The following is a 21,073-nucleotide window of genomic DNA, read 5'->3' on the forward strand; positions in this document are numbered from 1 at the left end:
TTTCATCAGCCTGCCCACTCAAGAGAAAGCTTTAAACTGTAACTAGTGCCTGCAACCTAGTTCATGTTATCAGTCAACCTAGCAGGGTAGTTACAAACAGCACAGGAATGAAATCATCAACATGTATTGATCACATCTTTACTAATGCTGCAGAAACTTGCTTTAAAGCAGTATCCAAATCTATAGGATGTAGTGATCACAATATAGTAGCCATATCTAGGAAAACAAAAGTTCCAAAGGCTGGGCCTAATATAGTGTATAAGAGGTCATACAATAAGTTTTGCAGTGATTCCTATGTTGTTGATGTAAAGAATATTTGTTGGTCGTGGGATGTAATGAGGAGCAACCAGACGCTGCACTTGACACATTTATGAAATTGTTTCTCCCAGTTACTAATAAGTATGCACACATTAAGAAAATCACTGTAAAAATGGTTAAATCCCTGTGGATTGATGAGGAATTGAAAAATTGTATGGTTGAGAGGGATGAGACAAAAGGTATGGCAAAAAAGTCTGGCTGCACAACCGATTGGCACACATACTGCAAATTGAGAAAGCATGTGACTATACTGAAAAAGAAGAAGAAACGACACCATGAAACAAAGATAAATGACAAAGAATTATAGCTTTAGAGCACCTTAAATGAAATTTTGGGAAAAAAGGCAAACTCAGCTCCATCATTCATTGAATCAGATGGCTCATTCATCACAAAACCCACTGATATTACCAACTGCTTTAATGATTTTTTCATTGGCAAGATTATCAAACTTAGGCATGCCAGCAACAAAAGCTGACACTGCACATCCCGAGTGGCGCAGCGGTCTAAGGCACTGCATCTCAGTGCTAGAGGCATCACTACAGACTCTGGTTCGATTCCAGGCTGTATCACAACCAGCCGTGATTGGGAGTCCCATAGGGCGGCGCACAATTGGCCCAGTGTCGTCCAGGTTAGGGGTTTGGCCCTAATCTGCCATTGTAAATAAGAATTTGTTCTTAACTAACTTGCCTAGTTAAATAAGGTTAAATAAAAATAAAAAGTATATTGACCAAATTATGAAAGACAAGCATTATGATGTAGAATTACATAAAGTGAGGGTGGAAGAGGTGAAAAATGACAAGCCACCAGAGTCTGCCATATCTTTAATTTAAGCCTACTAAAAAGTGTGTGCCCTCAGGTCTGGAGGGAAGCTAAAGTCATTCCACTACCTAAGAATAGTAAAGTCCCCTCTTACAAACCCTTAGTAAACTTTTTAAAAACATTTTGTTTGACCAGAAACAATGCTATTTTACAGTAAACAAATTGACAACAGACTTTCAGCATGCTTATAGGGAAGGACATTCAACAAGCACAGCACTTACACAAATGACTGATGATTGGCTGAGAGAAATTGACGATAAAAAGATTGTGGGGGCTGTTTTGTTAGACTTCAGTGCAGCTTTTGACATTATCGATCATAGTCTGCTGCTGGAAAAATGTATGTGTTATGGCTTTACACCCCCTGCTATATTGTGGATAAAGAGTTACCTATCTAACAGAACACAGAGGGTGCTCTTTAATGGAAGCCTCTCCAACATAATCCAGGTAGAATCAGGAATTCCCCAGGACAGCTGTCAAGGCCCCTTACTTTTTAAAATCTTTACTAACGACATGCCACTGGCGTGAGTAAAGCCAGTGTGTCTATGTATGCGGATGACTCAACACTATACATGTCAGTTACTATAGCGACTGAAATGACTGCAACACATAACAATGAGCTGCAGTTAGTTTCAGAATGGGTGGCAAGGAATAAGGTAGTCCTAAATATTTCAAAAACTAAATGCATTGTATTTGGGACAAATAATTCACTAAACCCTAAACCTCAACAAAATCTTGTAATGAATAATGTGGCAATTGAGCAAGTTGAGGTAACTAAACAGCTTGGAGTAACCCTGGATTGTAAACCGTCATGGTCAAAACATATTGATACAACAGTAGCTAAGATAGGGAGAAGTCTGTGCATAATAAAGCGCTACTCTGCCTTCTTAACAGCACTATCAACAAGGCAGGTCCTACAGGCCCTAGTTTTGTCGCAGAGAGCTAACATTAATAATATGCATGTTAATCTCTCCTGGCTCAAAGTTGAGGAGATATTAACTTCATCACTACTTGTATTGTACATGCTTCAAGAGGGCCACCATTGTTCCTGTTCCCAAGAAAGCTAAGGTAACTGAGCTAAACGACTACCGCCCCGTAGCACTCACTTCCGTCATCATGAAGTGCTTTGAGAGACTAGTCAAGGACCATATCACCTCCACCCTACCGGACACCCTAGACCCACTCCAATTTGCTTACCGACACAATAGGTCCACAGACGACGCAATCGCAACCACACTGCACACTGCCCTAACCCATCTGGACAAGAGGAATACCCATGTGAGAATGCTGTTCATCGATTACAGCTCAGCATTTAACACCATAGTACCCTCCAAACTCGTCATCAAGCTCGAGACCCTGGGTCTCGACCCCGCCCTGTGCAACTGGGTCCTGGACTTCCTGACGGGCCGCCCCCAGGTGGTGAGGGTAGGTAACAACATCTCCACCCCGCTGATCCTCAACACTGGGGCCCCACAAGGGTGCGTTCTGAGCCCTCTCCTGTACTCCCTGTTCACCCACGACTGCGTGGCCATGCACGCCTCCAACTCAATCATCAAGTTTGCGGATGACACTACAGTGGTAGGCTTGATTACCAACAACGACGAGACGGCCTACAGGGAGGAGGTGAGGGCCATCGGAGTGTGGTGTCAGGAAAATAACCTCACACTCAACGTCAACAAAACAAAGGAGATGATTGTGGACTTCAGGAAACAGCAGAGGGAGCACCCCCCTATCCACATCGACGGGTCAGTAGTGGAGAAGGTGGAAAGTTTTAAGTTCCTCGGTGTACACATCACGGACAAACTGAATTGGTCCACCCACACAGACAGCGTTGTGAAGAAGGCGCAGCAGCGCCTCTTCAACCTCAGGAGGCTGAAGAAATTCGGCTTGTCACCAAAAGCACTCACAAACTTCTACAGATGCACAATCGAGAGCATCCTGTCGGGCTGTATCACCGCCTGGTACGGCAACTGCTCCGCCCACAACCGTAAGGCTCTCCAGAGGATAGTGAGGTCTGCAGAACGCATCACCGGGGGCAAACTACCTGCCCTCCAGGACACCTACACCACCCGATGTCACAGGAAGGCCATAAAGATCATCAAGGACAACAACCACCCAAGCCACTGCCTGTTCACCCCGCTATCATCCAGAAGGCGAGGTCAGTACAGGTGCATCAAAGCAGGGACCGAGAGACTGAAAAACAGCTTCTATCTCAAGGCCATCAGACTGTTAAACAGCCACCACTAACATTTAGCGGCCGCTGCCAACATACTGACTCAACTCCAGCCACTTTAAAAATGGGAATTGATGGAAATTATGTAAAAATGTACCACTAGCCACTTTAAACAATGCCACTTAATATAATGTTTACATACCCTACATTACCCATCTCATATGTATATACTGTACTCTATATCATCTACTGCATCTTGCCATCTTTATGTAATACATGTACCACTAGCCACTTTAAACTATGCCACTTTATGTTTACATACCCTACAGTACTCATCTCATATGTATATACCGTACTCTATACCATCTACTGCATCTTGCCATGCCGTTCTGTACCACCACTCATTCATATATCTTTATGTACATATTCTTTATCCCTTTACACTTGTGTGTGTGTATAAGGTAGTAGTTGTGGAATTGTTAGGTTAGATTACTTGTTGGTTATTACTGCATTGTCGGAACTAGAAGCACAAGCATTTCGCTACACTCGCATTAACATCTGCTAACCATGTGTATGTGACTAATAAAATTTGATTTGATTTGATTTGATTTATTTGTGAGAGGCATTGACATGTTAAATGCACCGAGCTGTCTGTTTGAACTACTGGCACACAGCTCAGACACCCATACATACTCCACAAGACATGCCACCAGAGGTCTCTTCACAGTCTCCAAGTCCAGAACAGACTATGGGAGGCTACATAGAGCCATGACTACATGGAACTCTATTCCACATCAAGTAACTCATGCGAGCAGTAAAATTTGATTTAAAAAACTGATAAAAATACACCTTATGGAATAGCAAGGACTGTGAAACAACACAAACATAGGCAAAGACACCTGCATACACACACATGATAACACACGCTGACTTGGCAGCAGCTAATGGGGATCCATAATAAATACAAATACCTATGAGATGCAACATAGATTGAGTTTCAGTTCAGAAAGAAAAAGTGTACCCATGACGGACTATCATCATCTCATAGGTCTGTATGATCTTCTCCTTGAAGACCTCAGCTGGCTGAACATTGTGGTTCTTACAGCACTCCTCAGCACAAGTCAGAAACAGCTGGGAAACACATGACAGATGGCAGACATTTAAATATGCAATGCACATACAGTATCAACATCTTCTATCAACACAGAGTACATAAAAACAAGCAAGGAAAATTCCAACCTGATAGTCTGCCACAGGGAGAGAGATACCGGGGAACAGGTCACTGGTGATTCCATTGAAAAGTGGGATGTCATGAGAGAGAAACTTGGGCTCATTCACATCCTTGATGGACCTCAGGAGCTGGTAGTGCCGAAAACATAGAACATTCAACGTAATGTCCCTTACATAGCCCTTATTTTTTTAACTATACCATGTATATATATATATATATGTGTATGTTTATGTATGCATTTGTATATGTATGTTTATATATATGTGGGTATGTGTATGTATGTATATATATAAATATATTTACCAAAATAATATATGGGGGATTGGAAGTGATGCAGACAATTACATTGATGGAATCTACAATCTATCTGCAATATTAAAGCTGATCTACTCCGTTAAAAAAAATCTATATTTAAGCAATAAGGCACGAGAGGGTGTGGTATATGGCCAATATACCACGGCTAAGGGCTGATCTTATGCACGACGCTTTGCGGAGTGCCTGGACACAGCCCTTAGCCGTGGTATATAGGCCATATACCACAAACCCCCGAGGTGCCTTATTGCTATTATAAACTGGTTAGCAACGTAATTAGAGCAGTAAAAATAAATGTTTCTCATACCCGTGGTATACAGTCTGATAAACCACGGCTGTCAGCCAATCAGCATTCAGGGCTCCAACCACCCAGTTTATAAATATATATATATATATATATATATATATATATATATATATATATATATATATATATATATATATATATACCATTTATACATAATAACATATCAATGTAAGCCAACTTTTCTAGACACACCAGTATGTCCTCATTCTCGTCTGGGAACTTGAGTTTGAGGTTCCCTGCGGCCACCAGTACAGCTTTGACGGCCCTCATGCCGTAGTCGTAGTGGAACTGGGAGGAAAGCTGCTCTGAGCAGAGTCTGTAGGTCATCACAATCTTTACTGACAGGGGCTTGGCGTTCAGGAAGCCATAGGAGTACAGGGAGATCTCTGCTATCAGGGCGTAGTTAGGCACCATCATGGCCACAGTTCTGAACAACACCTGTTGTGGATGAATAGGGGTGAAGTACTGTTGAATCAACATGGATATTTAAAAAATCAATCTATTGCATAGGATAAAGAGTGCATCCTCCTCTGTACCTTGAGGTTGTCTGGGAGCTCTGAGCGTCCAGCATAGCCCGGGTTCATGGTGATGGCCACGAAGCAGTTGGGGTTGAGTTTGAGCACGGTGCCCTCAAAGTCAAAGTACTCCAGCTTCAACTCGATGGCCCTCTGGATGCACAGGACTTGCTGGGCCACCACAGACAGTACCTCTAGCTCAATGCGGTTAAATTCATCAAAACAGGCCCAGGCACCTGACGACGCAAGGCCTTTGAAGAACTGAGAGACAGGAGGACAGAGATGAAGGTGCACTATCGTCAGCTATAATAAAGACCACACGTGTAGTAAACAGGGATTGGACATTGATTGACATTCGCTGTTATTCCCAGCTTCAGTTACCTTCCCCATAGCCAGGTAGTCCAGGCCGTCAGAGCAGTTGAAGACCACACACTGCACGGCCAGGGCTTTGGCCAAGTCCTTGGTGGTTTCCGTCTTCCCCGTCCCTGCCGGACCCTCGGGTGCTCCCCCAAGACTAAGGTAGAACGCCCCAATCTAAGACATAAAGTAAAAATATGAAATGTTAGTCTAAAGTTTGGGAGTGACCTGAGTGAGATATCTTTCAGACCACATGTTTCTCGGGGTGGTTTACCAGTGTGCGGTAGCATCTGTCTGTCAGTGGCGTGATGACCAGTCGAGGGGAGTTTCCCAGGTACTCGTAGGCGTACTTGACGTCACAGTTGATGATGCGTACACGCACATTCTCGTTGACCCAGTAGTAGCGCAGTTGAGCCAACCACTGGAAGTCTGTTTCATGGGATACACCTGTCATAGAATAACAGGAAATTAGGGCCGGGACGACACCAGTATCGCAACACTCGTTAGTATCGTGGCAAGTAAACAAAACACATTAGCGGATTTAATTTCTTTAGGAAAACAACCCTAATGTTGGAAACAAACATTGTCATCCAGTCACATTTGTTTATTTTCCAAGCTATATCACACAAATTGTTACACACAGCAGGTTTTTGAAGGACCAAAGAGTTTGGTCTGCTTCGCAATAAAAAAATTTGCCATGGAAAAAATATTGCGATATTGGTATCTGTCTTCACAGCCCTAAGGAAAATATGGCATATTTGTTTATGTATTTGTTTGTTTGGATCCCCATTAGCTTTAGCAGAAGAAGCAGCTACTCTTCCTGGGGTCCACAAAAAACACAAAACATGACAAGTAACGAAACACTGATACACTGATAGACAGTCACACATTTAAAATACAATGAAACGAACAATACAACAAAAATATATATGTGTTAGAGTGTCTGTGTGTGCCCTCTCACAGTCCCCGACGTTTCATGAGTTGTTGTTTAATCAATTTTGTAAAGGTAATTTAGCTGTTTGCTTGAGTAATTGGAGATGGAAGGGAGTTCCATACGATCATGACTCTGTATAAAACTGTGTGTTGCCGTGAATTCGTTTTGGACTTGAGCTTGGCGTTTTTTAATTTTCTATAAATTGCCAGTTATGACCGAAGCCTGGAGTTTTTTTCTAGGCGTGAAGATACTGTATTTCAACAAGTTCAGGCAATTAAAGACTACACTGATAACTCGAGCTTGGTTCCCAAGTTTCTAAACCATACCAAACGATCTTTGGTATACTGTAGTGTTGTCATAATATTTGAATTGAAGAAGTGTGATCATAATAATTAGGATATTTTAGCGATCCGCAGTACAAGAAATCCTAAATGCCCCCCAGCCTTCAGATGTGAACTAAACAGCTCACTTGCACTTGATATGCGTTTTTAGGCTATGGATGAGAAAGTGAATTTGTCATTTCCAATCATTTAGCTCAGTTGTATGCTGCTTTGCGATCTATTAACAGCAAGGGTTACATTAAATAGTCGCAATATTTTTTAATTATGCATTTGGCGATGTTCAAGTAATTCACATAAAACGTATAAACAAAAGCATTCACTGTGAAAGTTGATACATGTAGGCCCTTCATATATAGGCTATGCGCAGCACATTGTTCAATTTATCGAATCACTTATTGTTTTCTTGCTCAAACCGCGAGCAACACCTGTCAAACTCAGACATTTCTCTCAAAACACAGGGATTTCGATTAGCATGGGACTAGTACTTTCAGAGGAGTTTGCAAAAAACAGTAGGTTATTCTGGCTGGAATTGTCACGCCCTGACCTTAGAGTTCCTTATTATTTTCTATGTTTGGTTGGGTCAGGGTGTGATTCGGGTGGGAAAGTCTATGTTTTCTATTTCTTTGTTTTTGGCCGTGTGTGTTTCCCAATCAGAGGCAGCTGTCTATCGTTGTCTCTGATTGGGGATCATACATAAGTTGTCATTTTCTTTTTGGGTTTTGTGGGATCTTGTTTTCTGTTTCGTGTTTTCTGCCTGACAGAACTGTGCGCTTTCGTTTTCACGTTTGTTATTTTGTTTGAGTGATTTTGAAATAAAAGAATCATGAACACTTTCCACACTGCGCTTTGGTCCACTCTTCCTACCACCAACGAGAGCCGTAACAGGAATTGTTACTCTCCTGCCATGTAAAAATGACTGACACGGCAGATTCAGATGGGACTAAAATGTATTGGTGGTTTGTGCTCTTGCACATAATTACATTACCCGACCTCCCCAAGTAAAAGTAAAACTAATCCCGTCCGAATAGGGGATTTGCTGCACCTTATTACCGGACAGTAATCAAGATGGGAAAAGACCAGAGCCTGAACAACTAGTACAGTTGATTTTTGTGACAAAAACACAGAACAAAATCTTCACAACAACTTTGTCAATATGACTTGACCATGATAATTGACCATCCAATGTTATACGTAGGAGTTTCGCTTCCTCAACATGCTCAATGGTCACACCTTTCATGTAACAACCAGTAGAGGTTCAGGTTTTAGAGAATGTTTTGAACCAAATACAATGCTTTTAGTTTTAGATGTATTTAAGACCAGTTTATTAATAATCACTGACTGTAACTCCTTATTTAGAATTTCAGTGAGCTCTCTGGCTTTGCGTGCTGACATGTAGAGTGTGGAATCACCCGCATACATAGTCATTCTAGCTTCGTATAAAAACAATGATAAAAGTAACGGCCTAAGGCAACTGCTCTGAGGGACACCGCACTGTACATATCTGATATCAGTTCCATTTCGTTTCATGGTGTATATTATAACAGCATTGTACCATATACCAATTTACTAAAGCCTACTGAACATTACCTTTGTCTATCAGGTCCATCACCACATCCCTGGCGTGGACATCGATGGTGACCAGAGCCCCTAGCGTGGTGCGAGTCTGCTTGGGCAGCTTGCCTCTCACCAGCTCCACTATGTCCTTCAGCTGGCTCTGTAACTGCTGGTAGTATTTCTTTAGACCCTAAAGAGAAATGCATTTCTTAGTGTGCTGACTATCATACAAATCTCCTCAACTAAGTGGCAGTGTTTCCCTAGGATTTTTTTCAGCAGTGAAGGCAAGGGTAGCGGGGGGTAGGGGATTGATTGCATTGTTACTAGCGTTAGCGCATTGACATGCTAGCTGTTTCCATAGACTTCCAGTCATTGAGCCAACGACTATGCATTTAAAAGTGCATCTCGGCAGAAATATATATATTAGGTCACCGCTGCTAAATGAATATAGAGGAAACACTGAAGTGGCCGTTTGAATTGCATGAGCGTATGACATAGCTACAGTTGAAGTCGGAAGTTTACATACACCTTAGCCAAATACATTTAAACTCAGTTTTTCACAATTCCTGACATTTAATCCAAGTAAAAATTCCCTGCCTTCGGTCAGTTAGGATCCACAAGCTTCCCACAATAAGTTGGGTGAATTTTGGCCCATTCCTCTTGACAGAGCTGGTGTAACTGAGTCAGGTTTCTAGGCCTCCTTGCTCGCACACGCTTTTTCAGTTCTGCCCACAAATGTTCTATAGGATTGAGGTCAGGGCTTTGTGATGGCCACTTCAAATACCTTGACTTTGTTGTCCTTAAGCCATTTTGTCACAACTTTGGAAGTATCCTTGGGGTCATTGTCCATTTGGAAGACCCATTTGTGATCAAGCTTTAACTTCCTGACTGATGTCTTGAGATGTTGCTTCAATATATCCACATAATTTTCCTTTCCTCATGATGCCATCTATTTTGTGAAGTGCACCAGTCCCTCCTGCAGCAAAGCACCCCCACAACATGATGCTGCCACCCCCATGCTTCACGGTTGGGATGGTGTTCTTCGGCTTGCAAGCCTCCCCCTTTATCCTCCAAACATAACGATGGTCATTATGGCCAAACAGTTCTATTTTTGTTTCATCAGACCAGAGGACATTTCTCCAAAAAGTACAATCTTTGTCCCCATGTGCAGTTGCAAACCGTAGTCTGGCTTTTGTATAAGTGGTTTTGGAGCAGTGGCTTCTTCCTTGCTGAGCGGCCTTTCAGGTTATGTCAACATAGAACTCGTTTTACTATCGATATAGATACTTTTGTACCTGTTTCCTCCAGCATCTTCACAAGGTCCTTTGCTGTTGTTCTGGGATTGATATGTACTTTTCGTACCAAAGTACGTTCATCTCTAGGAGACAGAACGCGTCTCCTTCCTGAGCGGTAAGATGGTATGTTGTCCCATGGTGTTTATACTTGCATACTATTGTTTATACAGATGAACATGGTACATTCAGGCATTTGGAAATTGCTCCCAAGGATGAAACAGACTTGTGGAGGTGTACCATTTTTTTTCTGGGGTCTTGGCTGATTTCTTTTGATTTTCCCATGATGTAAAGCAAAGAGGCACTGAGTTTGAAAATAGGCCTTGAAATACATCCACAGGTACACCTCCAATTGACTCAAATTATGTCAATTAGCCTATCAGAAGCTTCTAAAGCCATGACATAATTTTCTGGAATTTTCCAAGCTGTTTAAAGGCACAGTCAACTTGGAATTGTGATACAGTGAATTATAAGTGAAATAATCTGTCTGTAAACAATTGTTGGAAAAATGACTTGTGTCATGCACAAAGTAGATGTCCTAACCGACTTGCCAAAACTATAGTTTGTTAACAAGAAATTTGTGGAGTGGTTGAAAAACGAGTTTCAATGACTCCAACCTAAGTATATGTAAACTTCTGACTTCAACTGTATATTTGGTAATGGTCATCATGGTAGAGATGACAGTGATGCGTGTCCTGGTGCCCCTACCTGAGCTCCTCCTCCGATGGCCTCATGGACCTCCAGGGTCCAGAAGATCTGAGAGGTGCAGAGCACCACCTGGCCAGGCCACTCCCTAACCCACTGACTCCTAGGGGTCTCACCGTAGGCCTACACACACAGGAGGGAGGATGTAATCTCTCTTGGTAAGAACATCTTAGTTTGGCATCATATTTTTTTCTAGCATATATACGGTAATAGTAGAATATCCGATTACACTATACGCTTTTGTACTGTGTCCCATCATACCATACTTTATATATACAGTGGGGAGAACAAGTATTTGATACACTGCCGATTTTGCAGGTTTTCCTACTTACAAAGCATGTTGAGGTCTGTAATTTTTATCATAGGTACACTTCAACTATGAGAGACGGAATCTAAAACAAAAATCCAGAAAATCACATTGTATGATTTTTAAGTAATTAATTTGCATTTTATTGCATGACATAAGTATTTGATACATCAGAAAAGCAGAACTTAATATTTGGTACAGAAACCTTTGATTGCAATTACAGAGATCATACGTTTCCTGTAGTTCTTGACTAGGTTTGCACACACTGCAGCAGGGATTTTGGCCCACTCCTCCCTACAGATCTTCTCCAGATCCTTCAGGTTTCGGGGCTGTCGCTGGGCAATACGGACTTTCAGCTCCCTCCAAAGATTTTCTATTGGGTTCAGGTCTGGAGACTGGCTAGGCCACTCCAGGACCTTGAGATGCTTCTTACGGAGCCACTCCGTAGTCGCCATGGCTGTGTGCTTCGTGTCGTTGTCATGCTGGAAGACCCAGCCACGACCCATCTTCAATGCTCTTACTGAGGGAAGGAGGTTGTTGGCCAAGATCTCGCGATACATGGCCCCATCCATCCTCCCCTCAATACGTTGCAGTCGTCCTGTCCCCTTTGCAGAAAAGCATCCCCAAAGAATGATGTTTCCACCTCCATGCTTCACGGTTGGGATGGTGTTCTTGGGGTTGTACTCATCCTTCTTCTTCCTCCAAACACGGCGAGTGGAGTTAGACCAAAAAGCTCTATTTTTGTCTCATCAGACCACATGACCTTCTCCCATTCCTCCTCTGGATTATCCAGATGGTCATTGGCAAACTTCAGACAGGCCTGGACATGCACTGGCTTAAGCAGGGGGACCTTGCGTGCGCTGCAGGATTTTAATCCATGACGGCGTAGTGTGTTACTAATGGTTTTCTTTGAGACTGTGGTCCCAGCTCTCTTCAGGTCATTGACCAGGTCCTGCCGTGTAGTTCTGGGCTGATCCCTCACCTTCCTCATGATCATTGATGCCCCACGAGGTGAAATCTTGCATGGAGCCCCAGACCGAGGGTGATTGACCGTCATCTTGAACTTCTTCCATTTTCTAATAATTGCGCCAACAGTTGTTTCCTTCTCACCAAGCTGCTTGCCTATTGTCCTGTAGCCCATCCCAGCCTAGTGCAGGTCTACAATTTTATCCCTGATGTCCTTACACAGCTCTCTGGTCTTGGCCATTGTGGAGAGGTTGGAATCTGTTTGATTGAGTGTGTGGACAGGTGTCTTTTATACAGGTAACGAGTTCAAACAGGTGCAGTTAATACAGGTAATGAGTGGAGAACAGGAGGGCTTCTTAAAGAAAAACTAACAGGTCTGTGAGAGCCGGAATTCTTACTGGTTGGTAGGTGATCAAATACTTATGTCATGCAATAAAATGCAAATTAATTATTTAAAAATCATACAATGTGATTTTCTGGATTTTTGTTTTAGATTCCGTCTCTCACAGTTGAAGTGTACCTATGATAAAAATTACAGACCTCTACATGCTTTGTAAGTAGGAAAACCTGCAAAATCGGCAGTGTATCAAATACTTGTTCTCCCCACTGTATATGGTAGTGGTGGAGTAATCTCACCACTCTGGAGCGGGCAACCACGTCCCTGACGGAGCGCAGCATGATGTCCTCCACCTGCACCAGCCACTTCTCCACGGCTCCCCGTGCCTCTGAGGTGGAGATCAGTTGGATGAGCTGCACACGCTCCGCCTCACTGCTGTACATGGCCTGGAGGGATGGGTGGATGGATAGATAAATGGATTAATGGATGGAGAAAAACTTCACTGCTTTTCTAGTAAATTAAGTTAACATGATCTGCTTCCACTGATCGATCTACTTGCCTGGATGTCCAGGTTAGGGAGGAAGTCCAGCTTGGCGATGCCCTCAAAGCACTTCTTCAGATGGGGCTGCACGCGCAACGGGTCCTTGGTCTCTGACAGAATCTCCAGCATCTCATCATTGGACAGGAAGAAAAAGCTGGAGGTGGAGGAATGGGAGGGAGACGGAGGAATGGAGAGAGGTGGACGAATGGGAGGGAGGTGGAGGAATGGGAGGGAGGTGAAGGAATGGGAGAGAGGGAAAGGAATTAAATCTGAATTCTTGCACAACTAGAGACAAACATTTCAAAATACTGTACATTTCATTACCGAGGGAAGAAGAGTCGTTTCTTCTCCAGGTAGGCGTTCAGTCCCTTCATGATTTTATCCAGAAGGTTGTTGGAATCTTGGAGTCGTTCAAGCAGGCCAGGCAATGAGGTCGCTGACAATATCTGCACAAATTCAAAATAGCTATGTACACTCAAAGACATCCCTTATAAAGACCCCTTTATCCTCCCCATACTGGCACCTGTGATGCCACCTAAAAGCTGTCCTACCTTGGGGTCCTTGACGCAGTGCCTCATGACCTCCTTCCAGTGCTTGTCGACGGTCTGGAAGAGCCGCCCCTCCTCAGGCATCTGCTGCATGATGTCCTCGGAGGAGAAGATGGGCTCCAGATAGAGCCACTGGGCCTGCACCTTCAGCCACTCGTCTATGGTCTCCTGGATACGGATCAGACGCTCCTCCCACACCTGACACACAAAGAGGATCAGAGTAGGAACAAATCGCCCCTGGATGCTGTTCTAGGGTCAGCTTAGCGTTTTCTCCAATAATGGTTAAGGTTAGGATTTGAGGAAGAGCACCTACAGGAAGCATTTATCCAGGGTGAGAAAGAGAGAGGGAGGACAAGAAGTGTTGCTTTGACATAAAGCCCACCTTGATCTCACTCTCGAAGGGCTTGATGAAGGGTGAGCCCCTCATGGTCTGGGTCTTCACAATCTGGTCGTCAAGCATGGTCTGGATCTCGTCCACGGCGGTGAGGATGGACACCCCAGACTCCCTGTAGGGGTGGTGGTGGAAGGAGACTCCATCCCAAACCTCCACCATGGTCTGCATGGCCTTCTCCAGAGAGAATTCCTGTAGGAGAAATGAAGATATTCATCAGCCCTTTAAGTAGGCTTTTCACACTAGAGCTTTTCAGTTCAGAACATCCTTAGCTGTGGGCTATCCCATGTCACACAAGTCTCTCTCATTAAATGATCCCCATTTTCTCACCTTGCTGGCAGCAGCACTGATGGTCTCAAACTGCTCGAGGTACGGGGTGAGGTTCTGCTTGAGCACTTTCCGCAGGGTGGTGCCAGAGTCAGGCGTGAGGTCATAGTCCACAATGTCAGATATCTGAACCCAGTGGCGAGCCCTGATACCTGGGTTACACAGAATGGACACCGTGGGGATGTGCTCCTGGGAATAAAAACGCAGTAGAAGTCAAGTCATTAGGTCATACATCTACAGTATATCTATGGTCTATAACAGTGGTATTCAAACTTTTTCAGCAGGGACCCAATTTTTTACGGCAGAATTTCTGGGGACCTCATTTTTTGCCAAATAATTTCTTGCGTCACCACCCAAAATCTAATGACACAACCTTAAAAATCTGTAAATTTCAATTTTTACATCAATAAATAACCTTCAATGCATTGCACTTATATCTCATCAAAATGAAAAGAAACCAATAAATACATTTACTCAACATTTTTTTATCTTCTTCAAATTATCATTCTCAAAAACTTTTGTACAATGTCCTATACAATAATCTATACCCTTAATTTTTGTTCCTAGAAAATGTTGTTTTAATTTTGGCGACCCCACCGCAGTGATGCCGACTTTGAATACCACTGGTCTATAGTATAAACATCCATTATAACCCCACAAACAACCGACCAACACTAAACAAAAGTTATCACATGGTAATTGTTTCCACGGAGTTACCTTGAAGTCCTTGACCTGCTCCATGACTGTGGAGCAGATGAGTGCAGTGGGGCGCTCCTGCTTCCCCGGGTCCTCCTCCCCAGGCCTCCTCTTCACCCCTCCTCCCGCCATCTGCTCTGCCTTCTTCTGCTTCTGCTGGAAGAACTTGAGCATCTTGTATATCTCCCTGAAGAACTCGTCCACCTCCACCTCCATGCTCTCTCCATTCAGGTCCAAGAAGGAGCCGTCCATCCACCTGAACATTTCAGACAGGGACATGAAGCAACCATACATTGTTTTCGGACCTACGGCATATTACATGACATAGAGAGAGTGACAACAACCTAAACAGTCCACAGACCTCTTCTCAGTGCGCTGCCACTTCAGCACCAGGCCAAAGAGCTTCTGGTAGGGCTCGATGCTCTCCTTGATGACTTCCACCACGGGATAAGACGACAGGTCCCATTTGTACAGAGTCTCTTCTTTGTTGATGAAGTCGATGGCCTCCTCGGCATCCTGAAGCCTTTTCTGGACTGTCCTTACATCAGTCACATACTGATCAAAAGGTAAAGATCAGTCTAAATGGGCTGAAATGTTAATCATCAGACACTTTCCAGAGCGCTTGTGCTGTTACCTGCTGCATCATGTCCAGCTCGGAGCACTCTGCAAACTCCTCCATTCTGCGTCCTAGCTTCTCTAGCTCCAGCATCAGCCTCTCTCTACGGCACAGCAGCTCCTGCTCTCCTTTCTGCTTGGCCTTCAACATCACCTGGGGAAGGACGCAGCACAAGATTGTTCTTTCTTCATAAAGCAATAATGGTAGTGGAAGGGCTTAATTACCCCCTTCACTGACATGCAACATGTTTTTGCTTTATCCAGAATGAAGGAATATGTTACCTCATCATTGAGATCGAACACAGGGTATATCTTTTGTGGCCAGATGAGGACTGTAGAGTTCAACTCAAGGTCTTCTGGGTCAAAGATGTGGACGTCCAACAGGTAGTTCAGTCTGTGGTGGGTCTCCTGCCAGAAGATAAAAGGGTACAGAGGCTCATGATGAGTTTCACACAGTTACACAGTAGTTGCACAGTAGTTACACAGTATTTACTGCAAGTCAATTAGCCTAGTGGTTAAAGCGTTGGGCCTAGTAACCGGAAGGTTGATGGATCGAATCCCAGAGCTGACAAGGTAAAAATCTGTCGTTCTGCCCCTGAGCAAGGCAGTTAACCCACTGTTCCCCAGGCGCTGAAGACATGGATGTCGATTAAGGCAGCCCCCCGCACCTCTCTGATTCAGAGGGGTTGGGTTAAATGCAGAAGACACATTTCAGTTGAATGCATTCAGCTGGACAACTGACTAGGTATCCCCCTTTCCCAATTATGCACTACATGAGTATTAAGACAGGATTAGACCCTTGTTCATCAGCTACTTACCATTATTTTGGCATTGAGCTCCTCAATGCCCTTTGTCTTGGCATGACCAATGTAAGCTATCATGTCAGTCATGTCCTCCGTGGTCTCAGGAACCTTCAGGGCTTTCTCCTTGATGTTCTCAAACTCCTGGCAGATCCTTGGCAGAGGCACAGAGGAGGAAGATTTGCACTGAATATGACAATTATTTACTGTATTTATAAATGGTGGATCAATCTGTGATCTTACTGCAGACAGTGCTCTCTGTGGTTGGTGATTAGTTTCTCCAGGAGTATCTGAGCAAAGGTCTTAGCCGTCTTGGCCAGCCCTTGTTTCAGCTCCTCACAGTCCAGACGCACCATGGCAAAGTGGGCTATCGCCGGCAGACTGACAATCTCCTTAGACAGGACACAGAACTCTTCCACTTTCTGTGGAACAAGACACAGACACACATATTACATTCATACCATATACTACTCCAGATACAAAATGTGTAGCTATCAAACCTGACCTCTGTGTTGCTCTCCCTTACCTCAGTATACTCATCAAAAGAGTGTTCCTCCTCAACGAACCTGTCCACTATACCCTGTGCTGTCCCATTGACCAGCCAATCATAGTTGTCAACTGTAAAGAAGCAACGAGGGTTTAGGACAGATAAACCTTCACAATATTCACTTTCATTCAACCAAGTAGCTGGGCTATTCAGTTCTCTTGAATTGATATACATTAGAATGTTAGTTTCTCACCATAGTTCTGGAAGTGTTTATAAGGCTCCTCCAGGTTCTTACGTATGGCAGACCTTATGGTGGTCTGAGCCCATAGCAGGACATGGTCCGCCAGTCTGGCATCAATTACAGAGCTGTTGGCCTCAGCCAGCCAAGATTGGACCGTCTGGACTTTCTGTGAAGCCACATCAGAGATAGGAGTGATTTGTCACCAACAAGATGAAAAGCCAAATATGGACTATGATCAAATACATATTTATTCACACTGATTATGAAGCATATTAATTTGTGTGACAAAGAATATCCTGACACACTCGTGAGATTCATACCTGCATGGTGTTGGTGATCAGGTTCAGAATTTCTAAAACAGATTCCTCAAGGTCCTGGAAGCTGGGATAGAATTCCATCTTCTCATCATCAAAAGTCAGATCCATGCGGAAGAGAGGCAACTGGTAGACATTGCACGGATTGAATATGCTGACAAAGTCTTCCACGCTTCTCTTCACTAAGGATCTTAACTGTGGAAAAACGCAACCAAAAACAGAACATCAAGATAAGCTGGACTTGCTCCTAAAAACACCAGTACTGATCAAAACCTCACCTTCTCACCTGGTTGGAGATAAGTGTGGAGACACAGTTGTAGAAAGAGTCCAGTTTCTCGGCTCTGACCCCCTGCAGCATGTCCTTGCTGGTCAGCAGGTGGATGACCTTGGGAAACCAGGTGTTCATGATGCGCTCCTCGATCCTCTCACACTCCACTGCCAATTTGTGCTTCAGGCTCTCGCAGGCTACAGGTCCCGTGGACCTTACCACAGCACAAAATAATAATACATAATAAAAACATATGTGAAGACAGAAATTGAAGAAAATCAGGTGTTTATTCTTATACTTGTGGTGCTGTGATAGAACAATTTTACCTGCAGTCAGTAAGATCAACCAATAGCAGATGTGAAAATGCACCATAGCCGATGTCCAGGATTATCCTCATCACTGGATGAAGAATGTGTAAACTCTCCTTTATCTCCTTGTGACTTCTCACAAAGCTGTCATGCCATGGTCTGGAGAAATCGAGAGCCCTGCAAATAAATATTAAGTATAATTGACAAAATATGATTAATCAAAAATTCAATCAATAAATGGCACATTATTTGCCACAATATTCCAATCCGTCTCTGTGGTGTATTGATTAGTTATGAACATGCTGGGTGTGTATTGTTGAGACACTCACTTTTCTGATGGAGTTCTATGTCTTGCCAGAACTGTCCCTTTCATCTGTGGTTTCTGGAGCACAGTACTCACTAAAGGGGACAGATTGTAAATACTGATGTGAGACACAATCTACGACATGATATGGCTAAAAACTAAATAATATAACGCTGCTATTCAAGGCGATATGGTCTACAAAACTCTATGGCATCACCAGTGGCTATGTGTTGGTAAAAAATGGCAGAGACCACACCAAATGAATGTAAACATATTTTTGGGTGCTAGTGATCTTGCAAAGAAATATTTTTCATGTCAAAGCCTTTTTTCATCTTCATCCATATGACTCAGCTCACTGATACAGACAATGTGTATTCTAGAAATGACTGAAATACTTTTAAATCAACACTTTTAGAGAGCAATGAACTAAAATGGTACCAACTGATAGACAAACCCGAAAGGAACAAACTGCACACCTACTGCTTTTTAAAAACTTTAGGGACATAACCCCAGGGCCGGCTCTAGCCTTTTGGGGGCTTTAAGCGAGATTTGGTTGGGGGGCTCCTTCACCAAGCGGGAAAATATTTTAGTGGCCCCCCTCGTGACGGCAGAGAGAAAAATGTACATTTTCAAGTGAATGTCCTGCAATTCTACACATTTTGTTATGGGGCGTAGATAAGATGTTGCAGTTTTAATGCACGTTTTCTACAGTTCTACACATTTTTCCATGGGGCAGAGAGATTTTTTTGCTATTTTAAAGCAAATTTCCTGCAATTCTACACATTTTGCCATTGGGTGGAAATACATTTTGCAGTTATAAAGCTAATTTCCTGCAATTCCAATATCGAAGCTCTTTTGCAAAATGTAGATGTGGAGTGTGGCCCCTCTCACTATTGAGACACAAACACTCCCTTAGATAAATGTGTACAGTATGTACTTTTTGTAACCATGGTTCCATTGAAACAGAAGTTCATGTCTTGCTTTACTGTGGGCTATACAGTGACATTAGGGATGATCTGTTATGTCAGCTATCCAGCCAAAATTATAATTTTAACAGTCTAGATGAAAATAATCAAATGTATCAACTTTTATCAGGTAACAATGTAAATGCCTGCGCCAAAGCCTGCAACCTTATACTTCAACTGAGATGTTTCTTTATAAGTGCCTAACTGTCCCTTTATTCTTAGTTTTTTTGGTTTATGCATACATGTGTATGTATAGATGATGTAATTTAATATAGATTACGCCTGTACCATGTTTGACAATGATTGTCTTTTAGTGTCTCAAAAGTCAATTAGAGTGACCCACAATGTGGTTAAAAGAATTCTGTATTTGGAATTATTATATAATTGTGGAGTGACACTTCAATAAAAATGTCTCAAGTCTAAACACACAGAGATAGACATGAATACACACACCTGTGTGTTTGACCATCCCGCTGAGGAAGTTTTCGCTGACCTCCCTACATAGCTCCTGCAGCAGCTCGTCTCTCCCGGGGCCCACACGCAGCTGGGGAGGAATGCGGGTCAGCATGGCATCTAGCCACTGCTGCTGGATGGGCACCACAGGACTGCCCTCCACACACTCCTTCAGGAACATGTAGTTCAACTATAGGTGTGGCCACAATGGAGCGACAGTGCGGAAATAGGAAAATAGGTTGATACTTTTGATTTTTAACACAAATAACTAGGAACATAGTATTTTGTTGGCATCTCACAAAAAACAAAAGACCCAATTTTCAGAGACCAGAAGGGACTTAACAAAACAAAAAGCAGCCAACTTACTCTACGCCTTCGGTCTTCACTGCTCATCTGTGAAATAAAGAGGTGACAACTTTGAGAAATCTTGACACGAGAATTACCTGCAGCGAAACTCAGAATGTATGCAGTAAATTGACATGCATTAGCATAACAGGTGTCTGTAAGAGATCCGCCTGATAAACTCAATAAGAAAGCATTATATCTCACAGAAGGGGGGAACTCTGGCTCAGGGGACGTGGGAGCCACTGCTCTTAATTCCTTAGCGTTCTTGTATGCCTGCATTGCACTAGCAACCCTACAAGAGTAAAGAGCACAATATGAATACTACAGCAACCAAAAACGACTTGCATTTGACTCATTGTAATTGAAACAGGGGATGACAATCATCATGTGTATTGTCATCCTAAATATCTCAGTACTATACCAGTTAAGTGACTTTATGGCTTGACATTTAATAACAAAAAGTTCAAGGGACATACAGGATCTTATGCAACTGCTGTTGCTGCTGTTTACTTCTCCTGTGCCTCAGCAGCTTCTTCTGCACAGTCATCTCGTCCTCTGCAGCCCCCTCCTGCAAATGTGTGCTTGGGATGGGTGGCAGGACAGGGTACTGGTTCAGGCCATCTCCCATGGGTGGCTTGAACACCCCTGCGGAGGTAGGCATCTCAGGTACTACTGAAGGAAGACACTAACAACATTGCAAAACCCTTAGCCTGTTGAACCATCAGTTAACATTGCATTTTAGTTGCAAACACAGCCAATGCATTTCTTCTGCCATAATTGTTTTATATAAAAAAGTCAAAAGTAATTTATTAAATCAATAAGCACTTGCCTTGCTTGCTTATGCTAATGTTAACGGTGTACCTTCGAAGTTTAAATCGTTGGTGTGGCTAGCTAGCCATGCTAGTTTGAAGAATCGATGAGTTACTCATTAAATGTACATTCATAACTATAGTCGAGAGTTTATTTCAAGTGAAATGTAAAAAAATTGCAAGGTTTGCATGCAAT

At 43.1% G+C, this 21,073-nt stretch overlaps 1 protein-coding gene across 1 annotated transcript in view; it reads right to left on the minus strand.

Moving 5' to 3' along the window:
- dnah12 (dynein, axonemal, heavy chain 12) overlaps window positions 1–21,073 on the minus strand; it is a 38,158-nt gene that overhangs the window by 16,988 nt on the left and 97 nt on the right. Inside the window, exons 2-31 of the mRNA XM_071348860.1 lie at window positions 20,545–20,753; window positions 20,273–20,360; window positions 20,090–20,116; window positions 19,724–19,913; window positions 18,331–18,400; window positions 18,020–18,178; window positions 17,712–17,907; window positions 17,432–17,620; window positions 17,124–17,277; window positions 16,910–17,001; window positions 16,627–16,805; window positions 16,402–16,537; window positions 15,866–15,991; window positions 15,603–15,737; window positions 15,330–15,523; window positions 14,990–15,224; window positions 14,276–14,461; window positions 13,937–14,137; window positions 13,558–13,752; window positions 13,331–13,452; window positions 13,025–13,160; window positions 12,765–12,911; window positions 10,859–10,978; window positions 8,892–9,048; window positions 6,304–6,476; window positions 6,054–6,206; window positions 5,694–5,933; window positions 5,350–5,595; window positions 4,547–4,666; window positions 4,329–4,438 (exon numbers count right to left, since the gene is read on the minus strand). Coding sequence (XP_071204961.1) covers window positions 4,329–4,438; window positions 4,547–4,666; window positions 5,350–5,595; window positions 5,694–5,933; window positions 6,054–6,206; window positions 6,304–6,476; window positions 8,892–9,048; window positions 10,859–10,978; window positions 12,765–12,911; window positions 13,025–13,160; window positions 13,331–13,452; window positions 13,558–13,752; window positions 13,937–14,137; window positions 14,276–14,461; window positions 14,990–15,224; window positions 15,330–15,523; window positions 15,603–15,737; window positions 15,866–15,991; window positions 16,402–16,537; window positions 16,627–16,805; window positions 16,910–17,001; window positions 17,124–17,277; window positions 17,432–17,620; window positions 17,712–17,907; window positions 18,020–18,178; window positions 18,331–18,400; window positions 19,724–19,913; window positions 20,090–20,116; window positions 20,273–20,360; window positions 20,545–20,729 — 4,661 coding nt within the window. The 5' untranslated portion in view covers window positions 20,730–20,753. The remainder of the gene's footprint in view (window positions 1–4,328; window positions 4,439–4,546; window positions 4,667–5,349; window positions 5,596–5,693; window positions 5,934–6,053; window positions 6,207–6,303; window positions 6,477–8,891; window positions 9,049–10,858; window positions 10,979–12,764; window positions 12,912–13,024; window positions 13,161–13,330; window positions 13,453–13,557; window positions 13,753–13,936; window positions 14,138–14,275; window positions 14,462–14,989; window positions 15,225–15,329; window positions 15,524–15,602; window positions 15,738–15,865; window positions 15,992–16,401; window positions 16,538–16,626; window positions 16,806–16,909; window positions 17,002–17,123; window positions 17,278–17,431; window positions 17,621–17,711; window positions 17,908–18,019; window positions 18,179–18,330; window positions 18,401–19,723; window positions 19,914–20,089; window positions 20,117–20,272; window positions 20,361–20,544; window positions 20,754–21,073) is intronic.

The sequence above is a fragment of the Salvelinus alpinus genome, chromosome 17 (genome assembly GCF_045679555.1).
Source record: "Salvelinus alpinus chromosome 17, SLU_Salpinus.1, whole genome shotgun sequence".
NCBI lineage: Eukaryota > Metazoa > Chordata > Actinopteri > Salmoniformes > Salmonidae > Salvelinus > Salvelinus alpinus.